Below are 17,045 nucleotides of genomic sequence, written 5' to 3'. Positions count from 1 at the left end.
GGTCAAGATGCCCCAGGTAACTTAGCTTGTTAATAATTTGCTTGCTTGTGTAAAACCTCTCCCTCCAGCTGCAGAACAAGATGCTAGCATGTGCTTTTTGCCTTTAAGTCTCCTGTTCAAATGCCTGGGGCTACACTTGGGTCCCAAATACCTGTGTAGTCCCAGCTAACTGGAATACTTTCAAAACTGGCTACACTGTGGTTCAGTGGTCATCTCTGTGGACTCCCCTTAGTTGTCCAAGGATTCACCCGTCTCTCCTTCCATCTTGCTATAGGGATGCTGGAATTGTACAGGCCCTACAATGCCTGAATTTTAAGCAGTTTCTGGGGATTTGAACTCATGTTATTCATCTCCCCAGACCAAAAAAACAAAAAAAATCAAACAAAAACCACATTGAAAGTCAGGAACATACAAAAGGGTACCACTTTTATGTCCAGTTCATGTGTGCACGTGTGGAGGTCAGAAGTTATCTTGGCATACCTTCCTCAGTCGCTTCCCACCTTACTGTTGAGACAGGGTTTTTTCACTGAACATGGAACTGCATTTGGCTAGACCAGCTGGCCAGGAGCTCCGGGACCTGCCTGTCTCTGGCTCCATAGCATTGGAGTTCCACGCGCTGCTGTGGATGCTGAACACAGGTCCTAGTATTTGTGCAGTGTCACTTTATCCACTGAGTCACCTTCTCAGCCCCAGTGACAGACACCACTGTCTGTTTCCTCCCAATAGTCTTTGCCCTCTGTATCTTCAGCATTTTCAGGGGCTCCAGGTTATTGTGAAGGTCCAAGAAATAAAAAACAAGCCTATTTTTGTTACATCACTGCAACCCTCCTTATACATACCAAAAGGGAAAGGCATAAAAGGCATTAGAAAAAAGACACGGTTTGTTTATGGGAGTATTTAAAAATAAAATATTATCATCATAGTAAAGACAGAAAGATCCTAAAGGTGATTGAAAAAGTTCCTTTTTAAAGAGAAAGGAGAAATTAGGGCAAAGTCAGTCCGGGTGGAAAGCCGTTCCCTTCAGTGGGAGAACTGCCTACGGTCTGCTGTCTTCTTGCTGATGTGTTTAAAGATCTTGGACTTCTCCACTTTCTTGGTTTTCTGGTAGCCGAATCCACCACCACCTCCTCTCTTTTTAAGCTTGCCATCATGGCTGCTCACGTCTACAGGTGAATGTTAAGGAAGCCAAGCAACAAAGGACAAGCTACATTAGAGGAAACCCCAACATGCCCTGTGCCAGTCTCTGCTAGACAAACGGAGACGTGGGGCCTGAGGCTGAACAAGGAACCTGCAGGGGACCAGGAGGGACAATGAGCGTGTACATCAAAATGAACAGGAATGACTTTAACCACTCTGCCCTGGAATTCCCTCAGAGTTACTACAGCAGCATTCAAAGCAGTCTTCTTCACATCTGGTTCTTTCTTCAGAAAATATCGAGTCAATACACACACACACACACACACACACACACACACACTGCAATAGAACCAACTGGGAAGTTCCTTTTACCTTTATCTGGAGCAAGGCTTAGGTTTGTTTTCTGTGCCAGCCTTCCCATTTCCGTACAGATAAACAACTCCCCCAAAGGCTCTGAGGCTGGGAACTCTGAAAGCTCTTATCCACTCTCTTGAGCTGCTACTTCCCATCTCTCTGCTTCTACCCAGAAGACACAACTACCTGCCTTTCACTGACAGTCATGTTTTTTTTTTCTCTCTCTAATATTATTCTGTGTGTATGGATGTAGTGTGTCATAACTGCGAGATGTTTGGTTCTCTTCGTCCATTGTGGGTCCGGGGAATCAAACTTGGGTTGCCAGGCTTGCTGGGAAAATGCTTTTATCCACCATGCCATCCTTAGTACTTTACAGACTTAAATCCTGAGCTGCCTTAGTCTGGTAATTCCCACCTCAGTGACGAGTCCTTGCTGACACTCTTCCTAGCCCCATGTCCTATGCTACTGCAGACAGACAAACGCGGGCTAGGATAAACTCAGAGCCTTGGCGGGCAGCTGTACCAGCTCACTGCTAACCCCCACAGTCCCACTAACGCCCTTCACTGCAGCACAATGTAGTAACAAAGAAAAGGATACTCAGATCCACGAAGGGAGGGACCTTAAAACCAAATGACAGAGCGACCTGAGGCAAATTTAAGTTGTTCACATTAAAGATCTGCTTGAGGGAGTGCGAGTCATACGCTCGAATGTAGGACTTGTACGCTTCCTGTGCAGACTTATGGAGAAAGTAGTTCTTCTCAATCAGCTTTTCCAGCTGAAACAGAAGGAAAAAAGGCAGCCCTCAGTTATTAGAATAGTTATCCTATAAAAACACTCATCCTAGTACACCTGATCTGCTTTGAACTCTTGGGAAACCAGGCAGAAGGAAACCTTAAGGACCCCACAGTGCAGGCCAGCATCATTCCCAAGTGGGAGGGAGCTTGGGAGAGTGACTGCCAAACTCCGCAAGGCAGTACTGGGACAGACAGGTGATCTCTTCCCCAGAAGACAACGAAAACAAACAAAAGCATACCTGAGACTGAATATCAGAAACTTTAGACCAGGAAAAGTCAAACTGATTCAATGGAACCTAGAGAAACAAAGTTCACGTATCAGTAAGAGGCACTCAGTTTTAGCTGCATGAAGGGTGAAGTGTCCCATAAGCAGCAACAGCAGAGACAGTTCTGGTTCTGAAGACAGATGCCTGGGCTTGTGGAAGCCCCAGGACGGACTGTGATTCGCTGCTTGCCGTCTCCTGTCACTACGGCGTTCCGTCTCCGCCCTGCTGAGACTGTACGAATCCTATGTGCAAGCCTGCATTTCTTCCCTCCTCAAAAGCCGAGGGAAGATGAGCAGAGGCCAGTGGCTGCTAAGACCCTGACCTTCACAGTGATAAATGACTCCTACTTTCTCCTTTTTCCTAACAGGGTTTCACTACGTAGTCCTGGCTGGTCTTGAGGCTGCTGAGATCCTTCTGCCTCTGTGTCTTGATTGCGGGATTACAGGTGTGTAATCCATGCCAGGGATGACCACTTCTTTTTCTATACCAGGAGAGGGGCCTCAATACCACTCTGCCTTGTGTCTGGTGCATGACACCAAGCCCACCCACGCTTGGATGACTCCAGCTCCCCCAAGGATTCATCACTTATTACCTCTTCCTTAACTGGGAAAGCTCAGAGCCTGTGTTTATGCTATAGATTGGGAAAGAAAATAGGTCTATAAGGGCTGGCTCCTGCCCTCCCCACAGAGGGCATGCTTGTAGTCCCACAGAGCACGTAGGTAAGTGATGGAGCAACCTGTCAAGGTGCATCTGTGTGCTGGGAGCACAGAAGGTTAGAGGTCAGACAATGTGCTGAAACCAGTGTCCTGCGAGATCCAGGAAGAGCAGCTGGCGAGGGTGCAGAGGCCTCAGGGCAACTTCAGGGAACTGTGCCGTATTGTAGGAAAGGGAAAATCCATGTGGTAAGACTGTCAGGAGGGTGTCACGGTGCCAGTGTCAGGGACAAGCAGGCCTACCATGTACCCACTAGGTCCATCAATAAGCAGGCCAAATACAGTCTGGACGCATTCTGTCCTGGCAAGCTGGCATAAGGGCAAAGCCAGGTAGGCTGGGGATTGAGGCGATGGTGACCAGAAAATATACAGACCACTTTCCTAAAGAGGCAGACTGAGGAGGCAGAGCCAGTGGAGGTGGTCAGCCCTGAAGGGAGTGGCAGGAGGCTGAGCTGAGGGATGCAGCAGAGCTGCAGAGGGAGACTTGGGAGCACGAGGACCAGAATGTGTTGGAAAGAGGGAGGGAGGGAGGAAGAGGAGGCTGGCACAGGAGAGCACAGATCTGCTGCTCTTCTACAAGATCTGCACAGAGGACTGCAGGGATGCTGGGGAGTGGGCGGGGCTGACCAGGGCTGCAGAGCTCCATCAGGCAGAGGAAACAGCTGGGGAACTGAGCCACGGCTCATTCCTCTGTCAATGCCTCCTGGGCCAGGAGCACATAACATCTCAACTAGTGACCTGCGGCACCTGTTCTGACAGCATCACCTCGATTTCAGCTAACCCCTACTCTATAGAGATGGTACCTGAGAAGAATCCTCATAGCAAGAGGGGTTTCCTCCCAACTTAAAGCTCTCCAAACAAAGGCCCTTACCTTGGATTGCTTCAGGTAACGAAGGAAACCCAACTCTTCAGGGCGTAGGATGAGCAGGGCGTGCCCTCTCCCATTCAGGCCCCTGGCCGTTCTACCCACACGATGAATGTATTCCTGTGGCAAGGCAAGAAAGCTGGGTTATGACCTCTTCATGAGTCCCCACCAGCATTTTCACTGTGTCCTGTGATGGAAGGAAGCACGCCAGCACACATGCACCAATCACAGGGCAGGGCCAACTTCACCTTCACCACCCCTGCTAACACTGGGCCAGCATTCCCTCTGCAGACACCACCCCTTAACAGGGCCAAACACCAAGGCAGGAAGAGAAGCTGCACATATCAGCCATACCAACAAGTGTAAGAGAAGCCTCAAAGGTAGTCACATCAACACTGACCCAGTAAGATAACTACTGGGTGTATAGTTCATCTTCAAAGTAACCTCCTATGAAAATGATGTTTCAAAGCTAGCTGACAATTTACTATAACTCACTGCTGATTAGGACTCTACCAGGCCTGGCCTTTACAGGGGTACTTAACTACTACAAACATTACTTTTATCTACTTCCTTATACAATTGCCATTTCCTTCTGACACCAGTTGGACACAAGTCCAAGGATTTCACATTCCTAACTGAAAGTCACAGACACCCCTCAAATCTCTTCACACACCCCTTTTGGCCCCATGAGGTCCCTGACACCTATCAACACCAGTAATACCCTCCTGCTGATGGGGAAGCTGTTCCGTACAGGGAAGCATCATGGATGTGAAAGGACATGCTTCTCTGGACAGCAAGTGCACTCCTCATCATAGATCCATTCTGAAGACACCTGTTACCTTGGGGTCATCGGGAGGGTCATACTGAACAATCCAGTCCACTTCCGGGATGTCCAGCCCCCTGGCAGCCACATCTGTGCACAGCAGTATCCCTGAATCTGCATTGCAGAATTGGAAGAACGTGGTTGTTCGCTTATTCTGCTTTTGCTTTCCCTAGATTCAAAAGCAACAAGAGCACAAAACCCATTCAAGTTGTTTCTGAGAGGAGAACGGAGAACCAGTCAACTGTGGAGCTGCTACCACACTTTAGCTCAAGCTTACTCTGGCCCAGGCCCTACGTTCCCAAACGGACCCCAAGCCCTTGAGAGGATGGGTGTCTCTCATTGCTTTTTTAGTACTTTCTTCTTAAGGTTTTTATTATGTGTCTAGTTACAACAGTTTCATGTGACCTATCATATATTCCACTCACACTGACCCTATCACCCTTTCCTAAGATTCTTTCCTCTTCCCAACTCATGCCCTTCTCCCTCCATGTCTGTGTGTGATCTGATGAGCGTACAGGGGCACGGGTGAGGGGTGCTTGCAGGCACATGGGCACCAACCCGTGCTACACCACTGAAGAAATGTCTCTCTAACAACCATTAGCTTCCTGTAGATCCTCAGGGAGGGGTGGAGCCTTGTGAGCCTCACTGTCTAATCTTCTTCAAGTAATCACAGCTGCTCTCAGATCCTTGTTCTCTCCCCTTACACACTGATATCAGCTGGGAGATGAACCATTCAAATCTATGTTCAGAGGGAGTAAGCAGTATCTCCAATCCCAAAATGTACCGAACTTCATTCACAGGCTTACCTCTTCCCAACAAGCTCATCGCCACTACTTACATGGATGGCCAAGACAGGCAGGTCAATGTAGTTCAGTAGCTCATAGTGGTACTTCACAGACATACATGATGAAAAGAAGACCATCACTTTCTTCTTCCGGTTCTTCTTAAGGAATGTGAAGAGCAGAAGGAACCTCTTCTCAGAGGGACACACAACATATCCCTGAAATGGTGCAAGTAAATAGATTACTCACAAAGGCATTTTGTAGCTTCATTAAGCAAAAAAATGTGTTTGAACACAGCAATATACTGCAGAGCCTTCTGACACATTGAAGGACTATATCAACTCCAATTACATGGAACTGTTTACTCATCCAAACTTTACCTTGGGGCTACGAAGACAGCTCAGCAGGTAAAGGTGAATGCTGGTAAGTGTGGCAGCCACCATGTAATCCCAGTGCTCAGGAGATGGGATTCATGGGGCCACTTGGCTAGCTAGATCAGCTAAGTCTGTAGGCCCTGGGTTCAAATTAGACTCTCCTCAATATTCAAATGGCGAGTCATCAGGAAGACACCAGACATCACATGCATGCATGCACTCTCTCAAACACACACTTTCTCAAGATGAAACTTGTTTTCTTGTCAGACCCGGCACCTCTCCTCTACCTTGCAAGCACTGCGCCGGCTCCCCCAAGCCAGTGTTCTCTCTATCACCCAACTCTCTGGCACTTTATGTTATGGAGATTACTAAAACCAAGTTCTAGCTGCATTTCAAATCAGCAGCGACTGATAATGCTTCCCCCACAAAAAGCAGCATCAACAGAACAGACACTGGCTGGACCATCGAGTTCACATGTCTGCTGCTCTGACTTATGTCCATCTTGGATCATTTGAACAGCACATCCCCCAACCTCTCTGGAACTCACTACAGGTAACACAAGTAGACCCTATGGCTTTCCTTATTTATTTTTTAATAGTATAAGCTACTTATAAACAATACCTGCTCAAGCCCATCCACCGTGGCAACCTCTTTATCGTCATCAACACCCACATACAATGGCTCTTTTTTCAGAGAAATTCTTGCCAAGTCTTCAACTTTTCGAGTTTGTGTGGCAGAAAAGAGCATGGTTTGCCTGCGTACTGAAAAGACACAAGAATAACCCAAACCTTCCGAAGAATCTCACAATCACTTCATGATTACACTTCAAGCAGAAATTCCAGGAGGAGGGGATGTGCTATTGGTGTGGATTCTCCAGATATCAAGAGTAAAAAGGTTATACTGTGAATTTTAGGTCTATAAACATGGTAACTTAGGCGAAATGGACACATCCATCCTAAGCAAATGAAACCCAAGTGATGGGTGGTTAAGGCTTCCCCAGCTCCCATCAATGCCTTCTTGAAGATATTCATGAGAAAAGGAGCCAAAAAAACCTTACAACAACTTGTAGTGAACATGTATAGGAAATGTCAGCAGCTGCAGACAGCATACATATCTGTCAACAGCTGAACAAATAAATGTACTGTACTCTCAATGCAGCACCCTGAGAATCTAAAATAAGCTGCATGGTAAAAAGAATAGTACATACTGCCTGCCCTACTATATTATACATTTCAGAAAACGTAGGCTCATGTATAAGGACAGAAAAAGGTGGTTAACAGTTGAAACGGAAGTTACTTGTATGGGGGTGGGGAACTGCAAATGGGCATGGATTTCTGAGGTGGAGGACATGCCTATCATCTTGTTTGTGGTTAAGATTTTCAAGGGCTACACACATTAGAGTACCAAAAACTACAGATTTGAATTTGAATGGTCTACTTATTATTATTTTTTTAATGTGTCTGTGTAGTAAATAAAGTGCCCTCAGAAGCCAGAAGGGTTAGATTCCCTTGGAGATAGAGTTACAAGTGGTGGCCATGTAGTGTGGGTGATGGGAACTAAGCTTGGGTCCTCTGCGAGAGCAGTATGTGCTCTTAACTGCTGAGCCAGCTCTCTAGGCCCTAATTTATTTTTTTTTTTTGAGGCAGGGTCTCACGTAGCTCTGGGGTCAAACTCTCTGGAGTCAAGGTCTCAGAGATGACCTTGAACTCCTGCTTCCATGCCCAGCTAATTACATCGGGTTTCTTCTGTCAATTATATATTTCCGTACAGCATCGTACAAGGTACAGGATCATGGCTTTCTTATAAACAGAAGCAATTTATCACATAGAAAGATTTCTGCCATGAATAGAACACAGAAAGAAAAGACTGCCTCCATGGAGATAAGGACAGGGACAACAGAAGAGGGACTCAGCCCAATAGCTCAACTCCTACAAGGAATTTTAGAGCCACAGTAAAATTTTGGTACCAAAACAGTATTTGTCTTACAAGATCTCAACCACGGACCCCTACCTACTCTGTGAGCCCCATGCAGATGCTGCCTACTTACCTGGCAAAAGTTTAATAATTTGCTTTAATTCTTCTTCAAACCCAACATCCAAGATACGATCAGCCTCATCAATAACCAGACACTGGAGGTTCTTGTACATAAACCCTGGAGTATTCTGCATGTGGTCTAGGAGCCGGCCTGGGGTGGCCACGATGATGTTGATGCCATTGACGAGCTTCTGCGCTTCAGCAGACCTGTTACTGCCCCCCATGATTAGCCCATACGTGTGAACATGGTACGTCATCAGTTCCTTCAGAACACCGAAGGTCTGCATGGCCAGTTCTCTGGTAGGAGAGAGAATCAGGACTCCTGTTCCTAAAAGGCAAAAGGCGACAGAAGGCCATCTCCACAAGTCCTCATGAGGCTCACCTCCTATTAAATGATAGCAGAAAGACAGACACTTACCATTCCTGGGCATGAACTTCAACTTGACAATGAGCTCGATGACAGGGATGAGGAAAGCAAGGGTTTTGCCACTGCCTGTTTTCGCAGCTGCCAGAAGATCCCTTAGCATGGCAGAAGAGAAGGACATTCATTCAAGTTGTGCAGATGCACACTCAACACCCCCACAGCTAGGAGCATGTTCTAGGCACTAAGTGAGAACCCCAAAACACAGTCCCTGCCTAGCCACCTCGGCATGCACCTAACTCACAAAGAAAGACTGCTACAATTTTCTTCAAACACTAGTAAATGACCCAAGCCTTTAATACAGCCAGGCATGAACCTATACAGAGAACAAAATCAGCGGGAACACACACATAGTTCTTTTACAACTCCAGTCCTGAGAGCAGACAGGAAGGTCCCAGTACCAGTGTCCACCATACCTGCCTTCCAGAAGTGGCCTGATACTTTTATGTTGGATCTCGGTCATGTGCCTGAAGCCCATTTCTTCTATAGCCTTCAGAGTGTTTTCGTTGACGAGGTTCGACAAGGAAGCAAATGAAGTGTCTTCAAAAGCACCTAAGTGGAGATTGGTCACTGTCAGAAGGCTGCTCTGTTCCCAGTGAGTGCTGCCACAGCCACCTAAATCCATGCCAGTTCTTAAGAGTATCTTACAGCAGGAAGGGACTAATGCTCCATCACTGCTAACAGGTAATAATGAGAAAAGAGTCCACAGAGAAATGACAGTGTAAACGTGAGGGTTGGAGAGACGGCTCAGTGGGTAAGAGCACTGGCTGCTGTTGCAGAGGACCTAGGTGTGGTTCAGCTCCCACAGTGGCTCTTAACAACCCACAATCCCAGTCTCAGGGGTAAAATGACTTCTATCTTCATGGCACCAGGCATGCACATACATACAAGCTGGCAAAGTACGATAGACATAAAAAAGTATAAAAATTAAACATAATAAAAACTGAAGCCTAAAACAAAAAGTAGACAACCAGAGTCCAACAAGATTCCCAAGAAATCGACAGCATCCTGTGGCTCTTTAGTAGTCAGGGCACCAGAGAGCTCCCATGACCCACATACTCAGCCATGCCCTGACCTCAGCTGCGGCTTTTCAGCTTGGTAGTAATGGTGGTCCTTATTTGTGACTGATGGTCACCTCCAGGCTTTCTTCCTTCTGGTTGTGGGAAAACACACCCATAACCAAACCTTGACTTGCATTTTCAGTGTGGCATTTGATAAATTAATAGGTATATAATAGTTTTTTTAAAAGAGGCTTTGTTAGATGATTTTTTTTTTTCCCAATTGGAGGCCAAATAAGAGTTCTGAGCATAAGACTGCTAGCAATGGGGGATACAGAGCCCGAACCTTCGACCTACAATTTGTCCTGCCTACAAGATGTGCTGAGGTAAAAGTGGTGCAGAAACTGTGGGAATGGCCAACCAATGACTGGTTCGGCCTGAGACCCATGCCATGAGAGGGAGCTCACCCCTTACAATGCTGGGAGGGCCAGGACCCAGAGGCTGGACAGCCCAGAGGCTTAGGATAGAACTAAACACAACTGGGGCAGCGTGTGCGTGCGTGCGTGCGTGCGTGCGTGTGCTGTCAATGAAATGATTTCTAATGATATCTGCCATACTCATAGGTTGGCACCTGGCCCAACTGTCATCAGAGAGGCTTCACCCAGCAACTGATGGAAACAGATGCAGAGACCCCAGCCAAACGTCAGCTGGGGCTCCAGGAATCTTGTGAAAGAGGGTAGGAGGAAGGATTGTAGGAGTCAGTGGGTTCAAGGACACCATGAGAAAACCTAAAAAAAAATTAACAAACCTAGGCCCATAGGGGCTCAGAGACTGAATTACCAACCAGGGAGTCTGCGTGGGACTGACACAGGCTCTCTGCACGTATGTTGCATGGTCTTCTTGTGAGACTCATAACAGAGGGAGCAGGGGCTGTCTCTGGCTCTGTTGCCTGCTTTGGGGACCCTTCCTCCTATTGCATTGCCTTAATAGCAGAGGAGGTGCCTAGTCTCACTGCAACTTGATATGCCATGGCTGACTGATATACACAGGAGGCCTGCCCTTTTCTCAAGAGAAATGGAGAGTGGATGAGGTGGGGGAGAGGAGGGGAGGGGCTGGGGGTGGAGCAACGGGAAGGAGAGAAGAAACTGTGGTTGGGATACACAAACAAACAAACAAACAAACAAGAGTTATGAGCGCGTTTCTTCCACTTCGGCAGGTTCACTGGGATACAGCCCACATCTGAACTGACACTGGGCTGGAGAACACCCCTTTTGCGTGTAGGGAATTCCGGACCTTGTGTATGCTGGGTGAGGGGCTATCCTATGTATCCTGATGCTGTGTGGAACCCAACCTCCACACTCTAGATGTCAGCAGACTGTCCCTAGTCACTCTGGGAATGTAGAACTTTTGGTGCTAATCTGGACATTTCTGGGTAAACCAGAAGAGTTAGTTGCTTGACTTGGGGTGAGAAATTATCCAGGCTGAGAACCACCTCTATAATTTGCCTGTTTTTCTCTTTTCTCTGTAGACTGCTTAGTACTATACCACCAGCTCACTTTAGCAATCTTGATTAAGCATTAAAATGGTCCAACTGCTGGGCAGTGGTGGCGCATGCCTTTAATCCCAGCCCTTGGGAGGCAGAGGCAGGCAGATCTCTGTGAGTTCCAAGTCAGCCTGGTCTACAAACCGAGTTCCAGGACAGGCACCAAAACTACACAGAGAAACCCTGTCTTAAAACAAAACAAAACGGTCCAACCTCAGTATTTTAACAATGAAGAAAGCAAGCAAACAAAATCCCCTAAGTCAAACAGCTTAAACAAGTAGATAGTTCTGACTGGAACACTAAATTCCATTCTAATTTCTTGAACATTAAGGATCCCAGCAGCTGTGAGAACAGAGAGGATAGAAATATCAGGAAAGCAGAGAAAGAAACAAAAAGAAGGATGGAGAAAGTGCCAAGGTACCACAAAGTAGAAGATAAAGGAAAACAGCACAGAGACACAAAAGCCACTGCTTGCTGACAATCATTCCCCTGGTAATGAAAAGTCACACTCGAACCTTCAACCATGCAACGGAGAAAAGTGACACTTGTAAGCAAGTCCCTGGCCGTCATCACCTGTCAGTCCGAGGGGCAGGCTGGGCTCCTCCCTGCCATCTTCTGCTTCCTCGTGAGCCCCAATGCTTTCTTCAGTTTTCGTTTTTTGGTGTCTTGGTTTAAAAAACAAATAAAAAGTAAACAATAAACCCCCCTTTATTAAAATAACAAATGAAGCCGGGCGGTGGTGGCACACGCCTTTAATCCCAGCACTCGGGAAGCAGAGGCAGGCGGATCTCTGTGAGTTCGAGGCACCTGGCTACAAGTGAGTTCTAGGAAAGGCAAAGCTACACAGAGAAACCTGTCTCGAAAAAACAAAACAAACAAACAAACAACAACAACAACAATAAAAAAAACAAATGAAAACCAAAGATCTGTAATGTAGAGAAATATTTTTCAAAGTTTAACATTATTCCACATTTATTTGTTAGAAACCTTTTTCAGGAAGAGACTTGTTCAATATTTAAAATTTTGGGGTACAAATGACTTGCAAACAAAACAAATGTTTTAAAGTTTCTTAAACTATTACACTATCCTTAAAACAATTTAAGCTGGGTGGCGCATGCCTTTAATCTCAGCCCTTGGGAGGCAGAGGCAGACGGATCTCTGTGAGTTCGAGTTCTGGTCTACAGAGTGAGATGCAGGACAGGAACCAAAACTACACAGAGAAACCCTGTCTTGTAAAACCAAAAAAAATTAAGTTCCACTAATATCAGGACAGCTCATACTTTACGAGGAAAGCAGCACATTTCAATTAGAGCAATTTAAATTAAATTCATACAAACACCATTATTTTCTCCTCTTGCCATTACATGTCTGCAAGTCACTTCTGCTTTGAAGATGAACACTAAGAGCTCGGGGCTCTTCATGTCTTCCTGTTCCAGACAGTTAAGACTGACGCAGGTGCAAGGATTCCTTAGCTGGGTGACTGAAACTGGATTGCTGGGAAGTTGTTTTAGTGGAGGAGGAGGAATGGCAGAGCCTTCCAGCTTCTCACTTCTGTATTCGACTTTCACAGGATGGTCCCAATCTACCTTTCTAGTAGATTCTACCCATGACTTTAACACTGCACACTGGGTTCACTGAGCCGGGAGAGGTTGCTGGCCTGGCTCACCCTACCTCAATTTGTTCACATCTCAACAAGTGGCTCATTCATCCTTCACCAGAATTTACTACCCCCTTCCTTCCTCCTGCTCTTCAAACACTGCCCTGTACTTTCTGCTCACTGGGAAATAAGTTTTTTATTTACTCACAATTTTCCTACATGATATTTTATATGCTCTGCAAGGAAGTCTCCTTATGAGGGAGGGGGTTATAGAAAATACATGGGCAAAAGACAAGTAAAGACCTTATAAAATTAACAAATACCTTCATACAAAAAGGCCCAGATATTTGCCATCACCAGGCCAGATTCACACAGTGCTAATTAAAGTTCTGAAACTCTGAAATATGCAAAACATAAGCACTATGCTATGGCATACTCAGTTTACTTAAAAAGCCCAACTAACTGCTCCCCGACTCCTCAGTACAGTATTATAAATCTAAAGAAATTATTACCAAAGGTGAACTTTTCCAAGGTTAGTGAATTTAAAAACACAACAAAAATTTGGGGGAAAATTAAAACCCACTTCCCTTCTCCACATTTCAGTAAATGTGTCTTCCAGCTACCAGACTAGTCTCTCATATGCTGGCGCACACAGGGGATGCTGTACAAATACAACAACCAAAAAATGTGAACAGCTGAAAAGCTACCCGAGTGATCGATAGTCAAAGAAAACAAACCTACCAGGCCCAGCATCATTTGCCATTTTCCTCTTTTTCTTCTTCTTTTTCTTTTTTGGTTCTGAATCAGGAGAAGGCGTTGCTGCTGTTTCCCCATTGGTTAAAGGGGTAGGCTTTTGGGGTGATCTTTTAGCTTTCGAGTTTTCTACCATCTCTTCAGGCATGTCTCCACTTTGTGCTTCTGTTGAGCCCACATTCACAGAATGTTTCATGGCTTTCTTAACTTTTCTGACTCTGACTTCTTCTTTAGGCCCATCTCTGTTTTGAGGCTGTGACAGGCTTGTGTCTGATGCTTCTGTTAAAAACACAGAACTTATTACATTGTAACACAGAAGAGGAAGCTTACCTATAACACTGACCTTGGAGAGAGAAATTCCATGGTTTCTGGAACTCCAACCATTTAGTTTTCCTTCTATGTTCACTGTAGAAACCACTTGTTCATTCTCTATTATAAAAAAGGTACCCCCCCCTTTTTTTTTTATAAAGAAAAAGGTATCAGAAAAGTAAAGTTGCTTTATTTTAACTTCAAAAGAGCTCATCTCATCCGACATTGTGGTGCATGCCTATAATCCCAGCACTTGGGAGGCAGGAGAAGGTAGATCTTTTTGAGTTTGAGGCCAGCCTTGTCTACAAAGCAAGTTCCAGCTTTGTACAGCCAGTCAGAGATCCAGAGAAACTCTGGAAAACCAAAAGAAGAAAGAAAGAAAAAATAAAAACAAAACAAAAACCTTATCTGTTTAAGGCCATAGAGGAAAATGCCAACAATGTCACATGTCACATAATTAAATCAATGGCGTTAAAAAGCAGCAAGGAGAAGACATATTTCTAACATTAAGTATTTGATAAACATAACTGAATGACATTTATTTCATACTCCCACAACTACTGCTTATATAATTTCACATCATCCAAATCCAAATTCCTGAGACTTTGGTGAACTGAAAACTCAGTTAATGAAAACCACTCATTTACCATATTAAAGCTCCAAACTATCTTTACAAAGTTTCCTGATCACAGAAAAAAGGAGTTTACATTATCCACGTCAGGTAGCTACTAATTAGTGTTAATTATTCTACAGCAACTAAATGAAGGAACTTGCCTTAAATCCACGCCCCCCCCCCCAGGCTTTCTTTCAATTACTACCCGTTGCATATTACATGGGATGTGACAATATGCACCAGCACCTCACAGGGTCGCATATCAGATATGTACATTACGATCCATAACAAGGGCAAAATTAGTTATGAAGTAGCAACGAAATAATTTTATGGGTCGCAGCAGTAGGACGGTTGGGGACCATTGATTCATATCTTACAGGTAACCTTAAAAAGCTACAGAAACTGCAACGGGAAAGGTGACATTTGTGTCAACTTTTTATTTACATCGCTGTGCAAAAAACAAGACGTTAAGGGATTTACAAACTAAGTTGGGCACGACAACACGGGGAGGGCTCTGAGCTTAACATGTGATGAGGATCGCTGCAGGAATGAAGAGAACCCGCTTGGACAGACGGCAGAAAACAGCAGCTGGGAATGCGTAGGGGAAAGCAGTATCATTGATGGGAAAGAGCCGAGAAGAAAAATTCCTAAGCTCGGGGGAGAGATGAGATCCCGCAATTAAATAAAAGGAATGGAAATGTATAATACCTAGATCTAAAGTTCTACGTGGGGCCCAAAGATGATGGGGGACTCTAAGTTTTGCTGTATGCCCAGCCAACGGAAGCCTGGGAAGCAAACCCAGGACTCCTGCTCCCACTCTGAACTAAGAAACCCAGGCTGGCACAGTCTGGGACCAAAACCACGACCCAGGCGGCCTGCTCGTGCCGTGCGTCCCAGCACCCGCCGGAAGCTGCCCGGCGCACGGCGGAGTTTCGGGGTTCCCGACGTCGTTCGCCACCGCGGGGTTCGACAGAGCTCACCTTGCAGCTTCAGGTTTCGCTGCCGCAGCTTGACGTTCCGCTTCTCGATCTTCTTGCGCAGGAGTTTCATCTGTAAGTGCGACATGTTGCCCGGCCGCACGAGCAGGCTGCGCGGAGCAGCGGGTGCACGTGCGCAGTTGGAACTCGGAAGTGTGTGTCGCGGGACCCAGCCGACCCGCGGGGCGGAAATGCTTCTGGGCGGAAATGGTTGCCGGCGCGCGCTAGGGGCCCCTTTGGAGACCGAGTTCCGCGCAGCGCCCCCTGGAGGAGTGGAAGACGCATGGCAGTTTGAGTTTTCCAGAACTGAACAAAAAGGGCCGATTGGAAGGCAGAATTCCTCGTGGCTCACATTCTATTCCCTTCACTGCTAGAGTGTGCCAGTATCCAGTCAGAACACTTTTTTGTTTTGTTTTTCAAGATAGGGTTTCTCTGTGCAAAAGCTTTGGCTATCCTGGAATTCGCTCTGTAGACCAGGCTGGCCTTGAACTCACAGAGATCTACCTGCCTGTGCTCCTGAGCATGGTTAAATCTTTAAAGCTTCTTGCTTGGGAGGCGGACGTGTAAATGGATCTCTGTGAGTTCGAGACCAGCCTGGTCCACGTGGCAGGGTCTAGGCTAGTCCCTCCCACTAAAAACAAAAAAGAACCTCCTTGCTTAGGTGCTGTATTACTCAAATGTCTTTTTCCTTCCTTCCTTCCTTCCTTCCTTCCTTCCTTCCTTCCTTCCTTCCTTCCTTCCTTCCTTCCTTCCTTCCTTCCTCCTCCCTCCCTCCCTCCCTCCTCTCTCTCTCTCTCTCTCTCTCTCTCTCTTCCTCTCTCTCTCTCTCCTCTCTCCTCCTTCCTTCTTTTCTTTTCTTTTTTTTTTTTTGTTGGTTTTTCGAGACAGGGTTTCTCTGTGTAGCTATGCGCCTTTCCTGGATCTCACACTGTAGACCAGGCTGGCCTCGAACTTAGAAAGATCCACCTGCCTCTGCCTCCCGAGTGCTGGGATTAAAGGCGTGTGCCACCACCGCCCGGCTCAAAATGTCTTTTTTCACAACATAGTTATCCCTCAATTATCCAGGGTTTTCTAAATTTATTTATTTATTTATTTATTTAGTGCTAGTTGTGTGGTAGATGTATGATAAAGTCCATAAATAAAACACTGGATTTTTACAGGACTTTCATGAAGATAGAATCACAGTTACAGACTGTGTTGGTTAAACGGTGCAGAAAGGAAAGAGAGGGCCCACCTGCTTTTTAGGCTGGGATGCAGTATCAGGCTGATGACATAATTAAGGACAGAATCCTTACAGACTGCACACTGTCAGGGAAGTTCATGCACCACTTGAGAAAGAGCCTAGCCTCAGAATGGACATGTGAGTCTTCATTCAGCATCCATTGTATGTGTGTGTGTGTGTGTGTGTGCGCGCGCACGCTCTAGACTGTGAATGGCCATGCAGATAGAGTCTTCAGTGTTAGTGCTGGGTATTGAACTCAAGACCTCTTTCATGTAGGCAGCCACTATACCAACTGAGCTACACCCCTGCTCCTAAGTGTGTAGAAGTTTTAATTGGGGCTGGGGAGATGGCTCAGTCTGGAAAGTGATTGCCTCAGAAGCACAAAGACCCGAGTTCCATCTACTCCCTGTAGCGAGAAAGCCAGTTGTAGTGGGGCTCAGTGGCCAGCATCCTGGTGAGACCGAGACCCA

General features: G+C 46.1%; 1 protein-coding gene across 1 annotated transcript; it reads right to left on the bottom strand.

The window, feature by feature from the left end:
* Nucleotides 1-863: 863 nt before the first annotated feature.
* Nucleotides 864-15,543, bottom strand: Ddx18 (DEAD-box helicase 18). The gene is made up of 13 exons (XM_028854060.2): nt 15,357-15,543; nt 13,439-13,733; nt 11,678-11,769; nt 8,980-9,115; nt 8,561-8,661; nt 8,156-8,470; nt 6,730-6,869; nt 5,791-5,952; nt 4,969-5,121; nt 4,136-4,249; nt 2,525-2,581; nt 2,089-2,266; nt 864-1,163 (listed from the first exon to the last, which is right to left on the bottom strand). The coding sequence occupies exons 1-13, from the start codon at nt 15,439-15,441 to the stop codon at nt 1,021-1,023; spliced, it is 1,971 nt and encodes a 656-aa protein (XP_028709893.1). The 5' UTR covers nt 15,442-15,543; the 3' UTR covers nt 864-1,020.
* Nucleotides 15,544-17,045: the final 1,502 nt, after the last annotated feature.

The sequence above is a fragment of the Peromyscus leucopus genome, chromosome 15, assembly GCF_004664715.2.
Source record: "Peromyscus leucopus breed LL Stock chromosome 15, UCI_PerLeu_2.1, whole genome shotgun sequence".
NCBI classification, from domain to species: Eukaryota; Metazoa; Chordata; class Mammalia; order Rodentia; family Cricetidae; genus Peromyscus; species Peromyscus leucopus.
This window is presented reverse-complemented; position numbering and strand designations above follow the sequence as displayed.